The sequence below is a fragment of the Prionailurus bengalensis genome, chromosome B3, assembly GCF_016509475.1.
Source record: "Prionailurus bengalensis isolate Pbe53 chromosome B3, Fcat_Pben_1.1_paternal_pri, whole genome shotgun sequence".
In the NCBI taxonomy this organism is placed as follows: Eukaryota; Metazoa; Chordata; class Mammalia; order Carnivora; family Felidae; genus Prionailurus; species Prionailurus bengalensis.
The window spans coordinates 5,190,004-5,202,029 of record NC_057355.1 but is presented as its reverse complement, the minus strand read 5'-3'; the positions used below and the strand labels follow the sequence as shown (position 1 = coordinate 5,202,029).

General features: G+C 46.0%; 1 protein-coding gene across 1 annotated transcript in view; it reads right to left on the bottom strand.

Annotated features, from left to right (window-relative positions):
- Nucleotides 1-11,499, bottom strand: part of IQGAP1 (IQ motif containing GTPase activating protein 1) — a 102,676-nt gene extending 91,177 nt beyond the window's left edge. The window contains exons 1-2 of the mRNA XM_043553895.1: nucleotides 11,287-11,499; nucleotides 9,443-9,542 (exon numbers count right to left, since the gene is read on the bottom strand). Of these exons, the coding sequence (XP_043409830.1) occupies nucleotides 9,443-9,542; nucleotides 11,287-11,341 (155 nt within the window). The 5' untranslated portion in view covers nucleotides 11,342-11,499. The remainder of the gene's footprint in view (nucleotides 1-9,442; nucleotides 9,543-11,286) is intronic.
- Nucleotides 11,500-12,026: the final 527 nt, after the last annotated feature.

Sequence of the window (12,026 nt, the reverse complement as noted above, 5' to 3'; positions counted from 1 at the left end):
AAAATTTCAAAACAACATTCAAGCTTAAGCAAGCAAACTTTCTCTTCAAAATAAAACATTAACCAGATCTTTCATTTATATGTTTAAGATTTTTGATTCATGTTCTGTCAAAGCACAGGGATCAATCGGAATAGCAGGAGCTCATCTCGAAGAAAAACCAAGCGGCACAGTCCTGACTGGATCAGGTGGGACACAGAACTTGTGCACTCGAGTGGCACTTCACTCAGTTTGCTCAAAGATATGGTCTCTAAGCAACCAGGTCCCAAATTTTAAACAAACAGTCCCAGTCATATGAATCACTTCCGAATGGTCTCACTTTGCCTACCAGCACTTTCTTACACAAATACTTCCTGCGAGGGGGTTATTTAGCAGTCTCAATTGGAAATAACCAGAAGCCATCAAATACCACATGGCTTAAAAATGTTCAGAATAGGTCCTGCTACCAACAGATATCCCCAAATCGCTAAACTGTGAAGCAGAAGAAATTCTGCAGAAATCAGAGACGGGTCATCATGCAAAGCCAGAAAATTAAATTCCTAGAACATGCCAACTTAGGCCCCCAAATACATTTTTCCTATTCTTTCACTGGAAACATTAAAATATACAAACACGATTGTTACTCTGACTCTAAGACTAGAAGAAATAAATGCCAAATTCAGTCAAATAAATAGCCCACTTAGCCCAATTAGACTTTCCCAATCTTGATGGGGGAGCAATCTATACAGTTAGCTGGCCTCTTAACACTGGTTTCCTGTGGTCACACCCACTCTGAGACTTACTGAAACTAAGGGGAACTGCTAAAGTATTCAACCCAACTCTTGGCTCCAGCCTCCTTTTTTCCACCTGAAAAGAATGCTATATGTGTCACACTATTCTCCATGAACTAGAGACCATTAAATCTATTAACAAGAATAGAGAGGGAAAAGAAATGAACAATCCAAAATGAAAACTGCAATAAGACAAAGAAACTACCATTAACAGAACCAAAGGGGAAAAAACCAAGACAGTAGAAAAATCCAGTAAATCAAAAGATAGATGTGGGACACGTATCTAGTCCTGATTTAACATAAACAGACAAAATGGAGAATAGCCATAAAACAAACTACAGAGATCTAACCTACCAACAGGTACCCCAAGACGGAACTAATGAGTCAGAACTAATTATTAAAGGTACAACTCCTTAGAGCTAAAACAAACAAAACACAAAACAAAAACAAACAAACCAGAAAGATAATATAAATCAAGAGTCTTCACATTACAGGCAAAATTACTAAGCCAACATCAACTCTAACATATAACTCGAGGAAACTTTAAGAAAGAAGAACTCCACAAGTTTCAAATCATGGAAAATTGTGAGGCCAAAACAAAACAGAAAAAAGTCATTTGTCATGGAGCTAAAATCAAGCCAGCTTTAGATGTTCCTAAGTTCTACACATTTTCTCAAGAAAAATGAAATATAGTTTACCATAAAAGAATAAAGAGTGTAGAAATAGAACTGTACTTAATTTAATATTTGACAAAGTAGACATCGATTGCTAACAGGTTGTAAAAAGATTATTTTTAGGTGACAGAATAACTTAGGGGCTCCTGGGTGACTCAGTTGGTTAAGCACCCAGCTTCAGCTCAGGTCATGATCTCGAGGTTTGTGGGTTCCAGCCCCACGTGGGGCTCTGTGCTAACAGCTGGGAGCCTGAAGCCTGCTTCAGATTCTGTATCTCCCCTCTCTCTCTGCTCCTCCCTCACCTGTGTGAGCTCGTGCTCTCTTTCTCAAAAATAAGTATTTTTGGGGGTGCCTGGGTGGCTCAGTCGGCTAAGCGTCCGACTTTGGCTCAGGTCACAACCTCATTTGTGGGTTGGAGCCCCACGTCGGGCTCTGTGCTGACAGCTAGGAGCCTGGAGCCTGCTTCGGATTCTGTGTCTCCCTCTCTCTCTGACCTTCCCCATTCATGCTCTGTCTCAAAAATAAATAAACATTAAAAAAATTTTTTTTTAATAAAAAAAAAAGATAAGTATTTTTTTAAAAAGGCAACAAGAGGGATTTTTTTTTAAATGACAGAATAATTTGCATAAAATTTATTTATTTTGAGTGTGAGGGTGCAAGCAGGGGAAGGGCAGAGAGAGAGGGGCAGAAAGAGAGGGGGAGAAAGGGAGGGGAGGGAGAGAGAGAGAGAGAAAGAGAGAGAGAGAGAGAGAGAGAGAGAATCCCAAGCAGACTCGTGCTATTGGCACAGAGCCCAATGAGGGGCCGATTTCACGAGCCCATGACCCATCAGATCATGAGCCCAAATCAAGAGTCAGATGCTTAACTGACTGAGCCATTCAGGCACCCCTAAAATGACAGAATAATTTACAAACACCATGAGATTTAAAGACTTAGATTCCTAACAAAAATTAAGCATTAAATTGAAAAAAGCTAACAATATAAGACTTCACATTTTAGCACGGCTTTGGAGAATTTGAACTATGGCTTTGAATTGATCAAAGAAATTGCAAAGAGAAAGACTAACATTTGAATTGCATAAAATTGAAAACTGCTGTACAGGGGCACTTGGCTGGCTCAGTTGGTATTGTGTGTGACTCTTGATCTCACGGTTGTAGATTTGAGGCCCGCGTTGAATGTGGAGATTACTTAAAAATAAAATCTTAAAGAAATTTAACAAAATTAAAAAATAAAACTTCTGTACAGTGAAAAACCAAAATGGCAAATCAAGAGAAAATATTGGTAGCAAATGCAACAGGAGGTTGACCATATTACAAGAGAGCTTATGAAAGTTAACATCATGACTCTATTAGACAACCTCATCCACAATGTGAATAAAATTGATAAACAAGTACATGGGAAAAATGTTTAAACTTTCCAGCAATCAAAGCAATATCATTTTAAACTGGAATAAGCCTAAATAAATTATGAATGTTATGTAACCACTGAAAATAGTAATTAAGATATAGCAATTAAAAGATCTAAATTTGTGAATACAACTATCTAAAAATTATCTACAACTTTTCCTTTTACTCAGGCCCTTTCTTTTTTCTTTATTATAAAATTCATGATCATCGTAAAAAGCATTTTAAATCTACCGAAGAGCACTAAAATAAAAAGGAAACGTCTTGGGGTGCCTGGGTGGCTTAGTCAGTTAAGTATCTCTTGGTTTTGGCTCAGGTCATGATCTCACCATTGGTGGGTTCGAGCCCCGAGTTCAAGCCTGCTTGAGATTCTCTCTCTTCCTCCCTCTCTCTCAAATAAATAAACATTTAATGGAAAAAAAAAAAAAAAAAAGGAAAAGTCTTCTCACACCCTCCACCCTGACTCCCTAGAGGTATCTTCTTATTTCTGGAGTTTCCTGTGAAACACAAGCTTAAATCTGAAGTGAAAAAACTAAGGCTACAAACCTTTAGGACTTTGAAAGTGCCCAGAAAATTCTCCAGAAAAGTTTACTAATGCCTCATCACCTTTATGTTAAATCTGCTTTTGCCCCAAGGGCCAGGATAAAGAATACATTTACCCAGTGTCCACTGCATTTCGGCCACTATGCCAGGCACTTAAGCCCTCACAGCACCTCCAGAAGATGAGTAGTATCTCCATTCTGCAAAGCACAAATTTAGGCTCACTCCCTCAAGTTAAACAACTTGCTAAACCAGAATCAGAAATCACACCTGCCCAAACTGAAAATCCTCACTCTTTTCACTTCGCGTATCCCAACAGCCAAGTTTTTTAAAACATTTCAGGTTTGTTTGTTTGTTTTATTTTTTTTAATGTTTATTTTTGAGAGAGAGAGAGACAGAGAGAAAGACAGAGCATGAGCAGGGGAGGGGCAGTGAGAGAGGGAGACATACAGAAGCTGAAGCAGGCTCCAGGCTCCGAGCTGTCAGCACAGAGCCCGTCGCGGGGCTTGAACTCACAAACCATGAGATCATGACCTGAGCTGAAGTTTGGACGCTTAACAGACTGAGCCACCCAGGTGCCCCAAATGTTTCAGGTTTTTTAAATGTCTGTTTTAATTAATTATAAGTATTATGAGATTACAGTAGTATGACTTTTCTTAGTACCAAAGATAGCTGACTGCCTAATACATACCAGATTACTCTCCATATTTCTTCATTGTAAATTTTGCTGAGTGTCTCAGCTACACCAGAGGGTAAAAAGCAGTAAAATGCTTTTCTGACCACAGTAGGAACTAATCCTTCCGTGTGTGCAAAAAGCACTCTTAGTTTGAACAACTTTAACAAAGGCACTTTTAAATGCAACCAACTTCTTACCTCTGAGTCTATCCAAGGCAGGTACACCAAGGTAAGTTTCAGAAAATAGAAGTGAGGTTTTCCAACTGTATCATCATTTTCAGAGTCAAGACTAAATCCCACCCCATACTTCACCTTGCTAATTATGAATACATGAATGTACCCGGCTTGTAGTCCCAATGTGCCATTAAGCAGCTATATCTATGTGACCCTCTGACTCACAGAGGGTCTCATGAGGCAATTAAATTAGTTTTCCCATCTGTAAAAGGAAAACATAGGCCAACCTCCTAAAAAATGAAGGGATATTCCTCCACTTGAGAATTGTAGAGGCTGATGGGCAAGGTGTTGTTCTTCTGAATCCCCTCACCTACCCTTTTTTTTTTTTCTTGCCCAATCTTAAATATCTTTAACTTGCGTTCATGATCATGGTGTGCCAGCCTGGATATATCCAGATGTTACTGAATTCTGCTCCCAGGTAGAGATCTAAAGAGCCCATCCTAGAAAATGTTCAATCCCAACAACAAAGTCATATGCACAAAAGAGAATTTGTTCTCAAGAACTGATTTTTTTCCAAGACACTGTTTCAATTCCCCTAAATTACAGAAGGAAGAGTGCCTGTTTAGTGCCATGCTCTTGTTAACAACGCGAAGTCTCTGCCAGTCTCCAACCAGCCAGAGCCCTGCTTTCCCTTCTACACGGGGCTGGGGGTATGTTTTGGGGGGGGGGGGGGGGCAGGCCCTGCCCCTTCAGGTAGGGTATGGACACAGCAAGAGAAAGGTGGCCCATGACAGGTCTTGAAAGGGCATTACAGCAAGCCTCTGAAAGAAGGGACCCTTAACCTTCAACCCCAGAGAGTGCTGGGATTAACTTTCTTCCTGTGACCTTTAAACTAACTGAATTTTCTCCTGTTTCCATTTATACATTCTCCTCACTGCAGACTACGCGTCCTGCCCGGCCTGATATGTTCTCTTCCTGGGTCTGTTCACGTGAACATTCTGATCCTTCTCTGTATCACTTTCTCCTCTCCAAGACCTGAGCGCCTAGTGTAGCTCACATATTTACACTTCGCCTCTCTCAACTAAGTGAAAATGCTAGTCGTCTCTACCATACAGCTATTCCACAGACCAAACAAATGTGAAGACAATCAGAACAGGCAAAAGATCAAAATAAACCCCCATTTTGGGGCGCCTGGGTGGCTCAGTCGGTTAAGCGTCCGACTTCAGGTGGGGTCATGATCTGACTGTGAGTTCGAGCCCCGCGTCGGGCTCTGTACTGACAGCTCAGAGTCTGGAGCCTGCTTCGGATTCTGTGTCTCCCTCTCTCTCTGCCCCTCCCCTGCTCATGCTCTGTCTCAGAAATAAATAAAAACATCAAAAATTGTTTTAAAAATAAAAATTAAAAAATAAACCTACATTTCAAGTCCTTGGTCTGTTCTGCAGCTCGTAACAAAAAGCCCTGAATCCTCAGATATTTCATTAAAATAGTAACTTAATTTCCATATTAAAGCTACTCTCCAAAAAATAGGGAAAAGCAGAATCTATTTTCTTACTCCCAATCACTCTAGGTGCACACTTTTACGGAATCACTCCTAAATTTTCCCACTTAACCTTTCAGGGAAACATAAACCCACGGCACACCCTCATTTCTCTACAAACACCCCTACACTCCCTGTCTCCACACATTCATCTTCACCCTCTCTACACAATCTCCTCTCTTCCCAGGGAAGAGCTCTGTTACAGGTACGGGAGAAAATGGAGTGCCCTGGGATACACAATGGAGCCACTGTACTTGAAGGTGGAGCTTCCAGGGGGAGGAGTATCAGTACTAGAAATAGAACCGAAGAGGGAAACCTTTTCTCTCCTGGATCTCTCTGATCTTTCTTCCTGGACTTGGAAGGGGTGTAAATTCCAGACCTTGGGGCTCCTCCAACTCAGGAGGGGTGGAGGTTATGAAGGAAACAGGATGGGGGCCGATCCAAAAAGGAAAACTGGGCTTGCGCTAGAGGGGAAAGTGGGGCGCCAACAGCACACGGGGACAGCCCAGCTCACCAGGGTAGAAAACACAACGGGAGCTAAAGCCCCAGCTACGACGGGAGAGCATGTGATTTGTCCGTGGTTTACCTCAAACACTTTTTAAGGGTGGCAGCAGCCGCTTCATACGGCCAGTAGGGATCCCAGTCTTCTATTCTCTGCAGAGCACCCCAGGCTTCTTCCTAGCCCCCTCTGGTAGTAAAATCTAAATAAATACATGCTCCCAACTTGATTTTCTAATCAAAGCTTTCAACAACAACCACCACCGCATCCTGGGATTGCCTCCCTAAAATAAATCAGGCACACTTCCACGATGCCAGGCCAATAGGACAATACGCCACGATTATACCCTCCCTTATAACCCGAAGCATAAAAAATAAAGAGTATCACCAATGTCTCACTTCCTCGGTCACTTCCTAAGTATGCAAAAGTAGCCAACTAAAAAACACTGCAGGTGATCATGGATGTTAAAGGAAATGGGCTACTTTTCTATTCTGGAAAAAACACCTCAGAGGGACACCTGAGCGGCTCAGTCGGTTAAACGTCTGACTCTGGATCTCAGGGTTGAGGGAAAACTCCCGACAGAAAAGAACGGCCCTAGAGCAGATGGAAATGAGCAGACAGAATACGCAAAGAAGGAAATGTGATAGAAAGCACCATTCTCGTCAGGCTATCATAACGCAGAGCTCTAAAACTATTTTAAATCTTGCTTCTCGGGCGCCTGGGTGGCTCAGTCGGTTGAGCGTCCGACTTCAGCTCAGGTCACGATCTCACGGTCCATGAGTTCAAGCCCCGCGTCGGGCTCTGGGCTGATGGCTCAGAGCCTGGAGCCTGCTTCCGATTCTGTGTCTCCCTCTCTCTCTGACCCTCCCCCGTTCATGCTGTCTCTGTCTCAAAAATAAATAAACGTTAAAAAAAAAAAATTAAAAAAAAAAATCTTGCTTCTCAACTAAGGGGGAGCCCATCAGAACCACCAGAACCATTTAAAATATATAGGTGTAGGGGCACCTGGTGGCTCGGTCGGTTGAGTGTCCGACTCTTGATTTTGGCTCAGGTCATGATCTCACAGTTCATGGGTTCGAGCCCTGCATCAGGCTCTGTGCTATCAGTGCAGAGCCTGCTTGGGATTCTTTCTCTCCCTCTCTCTCTGCCCCCACCCCATGCTCACTGCTCGCTCTCTCTCTCAAAAAATAAATAAACCTTAAATAAGATATACAGGTATCTGGACCTTCCAGACCTACAGAATCAGAGTCTCTATGGTAAGGCCGAGATATCTGTATTTTTAAGTTCCCCGGGTGACCTAATGCACACACTTGGTTGAGAACCACTGCACGACTGACTTTCAAAAAACTAATCTTCAGTCAAGAAAACTACAAGTAGACCATGCAGACTCAGGCTTCAGCTTCCTCACTGACATGAAATGGTTAAAGTGGAAGAGGCGTTGAACTAGAGTAGCGGTGGCAAGGGGGTGGTAGCCAAGACGCTCTGTAAAAAGGGAATTTTACTGTGGAAACCCAAGTTTAAAACAAAAGCAGAACTGCTTCGGATGGAGGAAGGAAGGGAGCTGGGGTTCTTCCCTCTCATCCCCAGGTCACCGCAACAGAGACACAGGATGGTCTCTCATTCCAGCTGTGGCTTTCAAATTCTTTGACTTTCCAAAACTAGATCTAGTGCGCAGTTTAAGTAACAGGGACCTAATCTTTTTTTTCCATGGGGCCCTTACACACTTCATATGAGAAACATCCCCTTTTCTTTTTTTTTAAGTTTATTTATTTTGAGAGAGAGAGAGCAAGCGAGCGAGCAGGGCAGGGGCAGAGAGGATCTCAAGGAGCCTCCACGCTCAGCTTAGAGCTGACGTGGGGCTCTATCTCGGGACCGAGATCATGACCTGAGCCAAAATCAAGAGTGGGTCCTTTAACCGACTGAGCCCCCAGGCGCCCCTCCTCTTTTCTAATCACATATTCACTTCCTGCTGTCTAACCTTCTATTTAGAAAAACAAGTGTTATTATCATTCTCCCCACCTAAATCCCACTAACCGCCCCCCTGTACCCAGTCTAAAGGAAGAGGTTTAAGCTCAGCAAAGAAGCCTGGATTCAGATGTCTTCAGAATGCTGTTAGAGAGTCCCAGGGACGGAAGAAGGACAACGGAACCAGGGAGGGGCACAAAAGGGACCATGTCTTTTGAGAGGAAAAGGAAAAGAGCTGAAAGGCTAACACTTGTAACTTCAGGAACACATGGATGTTTGTTGTATTGTTCTCTGGACTTTCCTAAAAGTGTTTTAAGAGCCTCAGAATTAACAAAACAAAAATACTCTTGTTTATTAACACTACTGAAACATCCTTGATTTTCATTGGACTTTGCTCACAAATACCTTTCATTACCCCATGCTGGCCTTTTCCACCAAAGCTCACATGTAGGAAACAAGATCTGTAATTATATCTATCTGCCCTGGGGCCTTGCAAAGGAATACCAGCACCAAAACAAAACTGAACCACTGATAGCAAATAGACACTCTAAGAGTAAGACCACCAGGTGTCCCAGCATCTGAAAAGGGAAAACCGCCCTTATACGTTCACTTCTCAAAAAATGCAGAGGATGGGGACTCCGGTAAACTTTGAATACTGCCAAACCGGTGGACCTTTCCCCAGAGTCCTACCAAGAGGAAAATGAATCCAATTCATATATAAATCAAAACCAGTGAAACACCAGGCTAAGAACTTTAAACTTCAAAAAATGCTATTTCAAAAAAAAACCAAAATGCTATTTCTGGGCCGCCTGGCTGGCTCAAGCATAAAGCCTGTGATTCTTGATCTCAGGGTCCTGAGTTCAAGCCCCGTGTTGGGTATGGAGCCTGCTTAAAAAGACACACACAAAAGAAAAGTTTGGGGAAAAAAACCCCACAAACTGCTATTCTCCCCTACAGCTCGTAGTGCCCCAAAACACGCACGATACGCATAAAACCAAACACAGATCTGGGAATTTTTCAGAATACATAAGCGCCCATCAGAGTTTCACGATAAGCTGCTATCAAGGCCACTTGTTCCCGTGAATAAATACCCTACCTATACTTATTCCTTCAAACTACCAGCCTCCGACAGTCACACCTAGGACATATTCAAAGAGATCTTTATCTGTTCACAACAGCTCCCTTCTCTGCAGCCGGCCAATCGTTACCTCTTCGCTTCTTCCAAATGACAAAGGTACTCATAAGCCACATTCTGACGTCTCCTTTCGTCCATCTCCTCTGCAGTGAGTCTCTCATTATCCAGGACAGCTAAAACATGAAAGGAAGAATGTAAACACAAGAATCTGTAACCTTTCTGACAGATAAAAGAAAGCCACGGCATCAAATTCCTGTTAGTCACCCAGCAGGTCAGGGTAACCTGTGGACGTGTGGATGGCCAGATGTACTACGAGGACTTTCCTAAAACAGGAACTAGGGAGTTTCAACTACATTCGTCTTACCCTTTTGTTAAAAGTGTCATCGTATAGACTTGTACGAAATTTTAGTACAAGTTTGTTGTCACTTGACAAATACTGAGTTGAGATTTTGGCCCAACTCTGTTCTGGTCTATCTACCAGACTCTCTCCCAATACAGAGCTGAGAGTGTTGTTTTCCCCTTGTTTATTAATAACCCAAGGCAGCAGTCATTGAGAACTAAGTGGCGGTAATTATGTTCAACGCCTTACATGCATTCTCTCACGGAAGTCCCACAACAATCCTCTGATTATCACTCCCATTTTACAGATGAGGAAACTGAGGCTGGGTGCCCTTAGCTCTACCGCTAATAAGCGGTTGCCGGGCCTGGATTCCAACCCAGGCAGTCTGTCTCAAATCTGCCAACTTCATGGGCACCCGGGGTATGGCATCGACTCCTGACTCCTTGGGATGGCATTCAAGGCCTTTTCCAATTTGGCCCCAACTACTTCTGGAAACTCTTCTCCCTCTGCCCGACCCTCCTCCCCCCACCACCGTGTACTGTCTGTGACCCCACGCTGCCCAACCTCACGCAGCCTCCGCCAGAGCTCCGTTCACGTGTCACCACCTGTGTTCTTACTGCCTGCCCCCCACCCCTCCTCCACATCCACCTTCCTGCTTTTGCCCGGCTGGCTCAGCATCTTTTATCTCTATTACACCTCACTATCATTAGCTTGTACACCTGTCCTTCTCTGATTGAGACGCTCTTGGCAGGCAGGGCCAGCTCTTACTCACTAATTTCACAAACGTGACACAATCCCTCACACATAACTGTTGAGTGAACTTATCCTAAAAACGGACCATTACTCTCACAAGAGAAAATAAAAACGAAATCTCGGGATTCCAAAGGACCCTCCTGCGGCCAGCGGTAGCTGTGCCGCCTACAAGTTCAGTGCCGTCCCCTGGACGGCTACAGAAAACGAGGTTCGGAAAAATGAGGAAGTCACAGGGGTTCTTTTTTTCTTTTCTTTTTTTCTTTCTTTTTTTTTTTTTTTTTTCTTCTCTCTCTCTGTTTTAATTTTTGAAAGTCTGACCAGGGAACGAAGCCCGAGCAAGGTGAAGTGGCCCGCCCCGGGCCGCACGTCTCCGCTGGCCCGGGGCCCCCCGCAGGTCCCGACCCCCGGTCCACGTCGCAGCCGGCACCCGGGGCAGCGCCTTCCCGCGAAGCGCGAGCGGAGCCCAGCGCTCCGGGACACGCCCTGCCCCGGCCTCCTGCCACCTCACCCTAGGCCGTCTCCCCCAAATCTCGGCGGCGCTGCGAGGCGGGAGGCTCTGGGTGGGGCCCCTCGCGTCGCGGCGCCCGGGCTCAGGCGAAGAGGGCCGCCTGCGTCCCCGCCGCCACCGCCTCCGAGCCCAGGTCGCGCGCCTCGCCGCCCCTCCCGCCCGCCGCCCGGCCCGGCCCGGCCGGCTCTTCCGGGTCCGCGCGGCCCGCAGCCGCCCTGCCGCGCCCGCCCGCCCGCCCGAGCCCCCCGGGAAAACGGCGCCTGGGAGGCAGCGAGCCCGGCCCCGAAGCCCCCGCGCCGCAGAGCCCCGCACTCACAGCCATAGTGCGGCCGGACCACGCCCAGTCCGTCAACATCTTCCGTGGCGGACATGGCGGCCGAGCCCGGGTCTCTGCTGAGGAAGCGGTGAGACCTTGAAGGCGCGGCCGACGGCAGCTGCGGCTCCTGCAGAGTGCGCGGGCTGCCTTGCTCCCCGAGGCCCCGCCCCGCCCCGTCGGCCCCGCCCCATCCGACCCCTCCCCTCCGGCCCCGCCCTGCCGCGCCTCGCCCTGCCGCGCCGAAGGGAGCTGGGGTGGGGGCGGAGCCCGAGCCGCTCAGCCCCGCCCAATCCCCGCCCCTGGCGGTAACACCCTCTGGAGGCGGAAGGAAGGGGGCGGAGCCCACCCGTCCCCGGCGCTCGCGGTCCTCCTCGCTCCGCTGGAAAGGCGTCCCCCGCCCTGGAGCCCTGCCCTGCCGGCCACCGCCCCGACCGCACCTCGGGGACAGAAAACGCCGCCTAACTGAAACAGAGCATATTGTTCCTAAACTAGAAGAGGAGGTTGCGCAGAAGAAAAAGATATTCCAGAAGAAACAAAAGCTTATGGACCGGGATTAAATTCAGCGTTAAATAAAAGCACATAAAAGTTAAAAAAAGAAAAAAAGGCTTGAAATAAAAACCATGGCCCCTCCTCTTTCCCCTGCCGGTGGAGCTAAACTCCTTTGCACCAAAGCGCTCCAGGAAGGCGTCCTTTGCAGGGACCCGAAGTGTTCTTGAGGAACAGAAGCAAGACCCAAACTG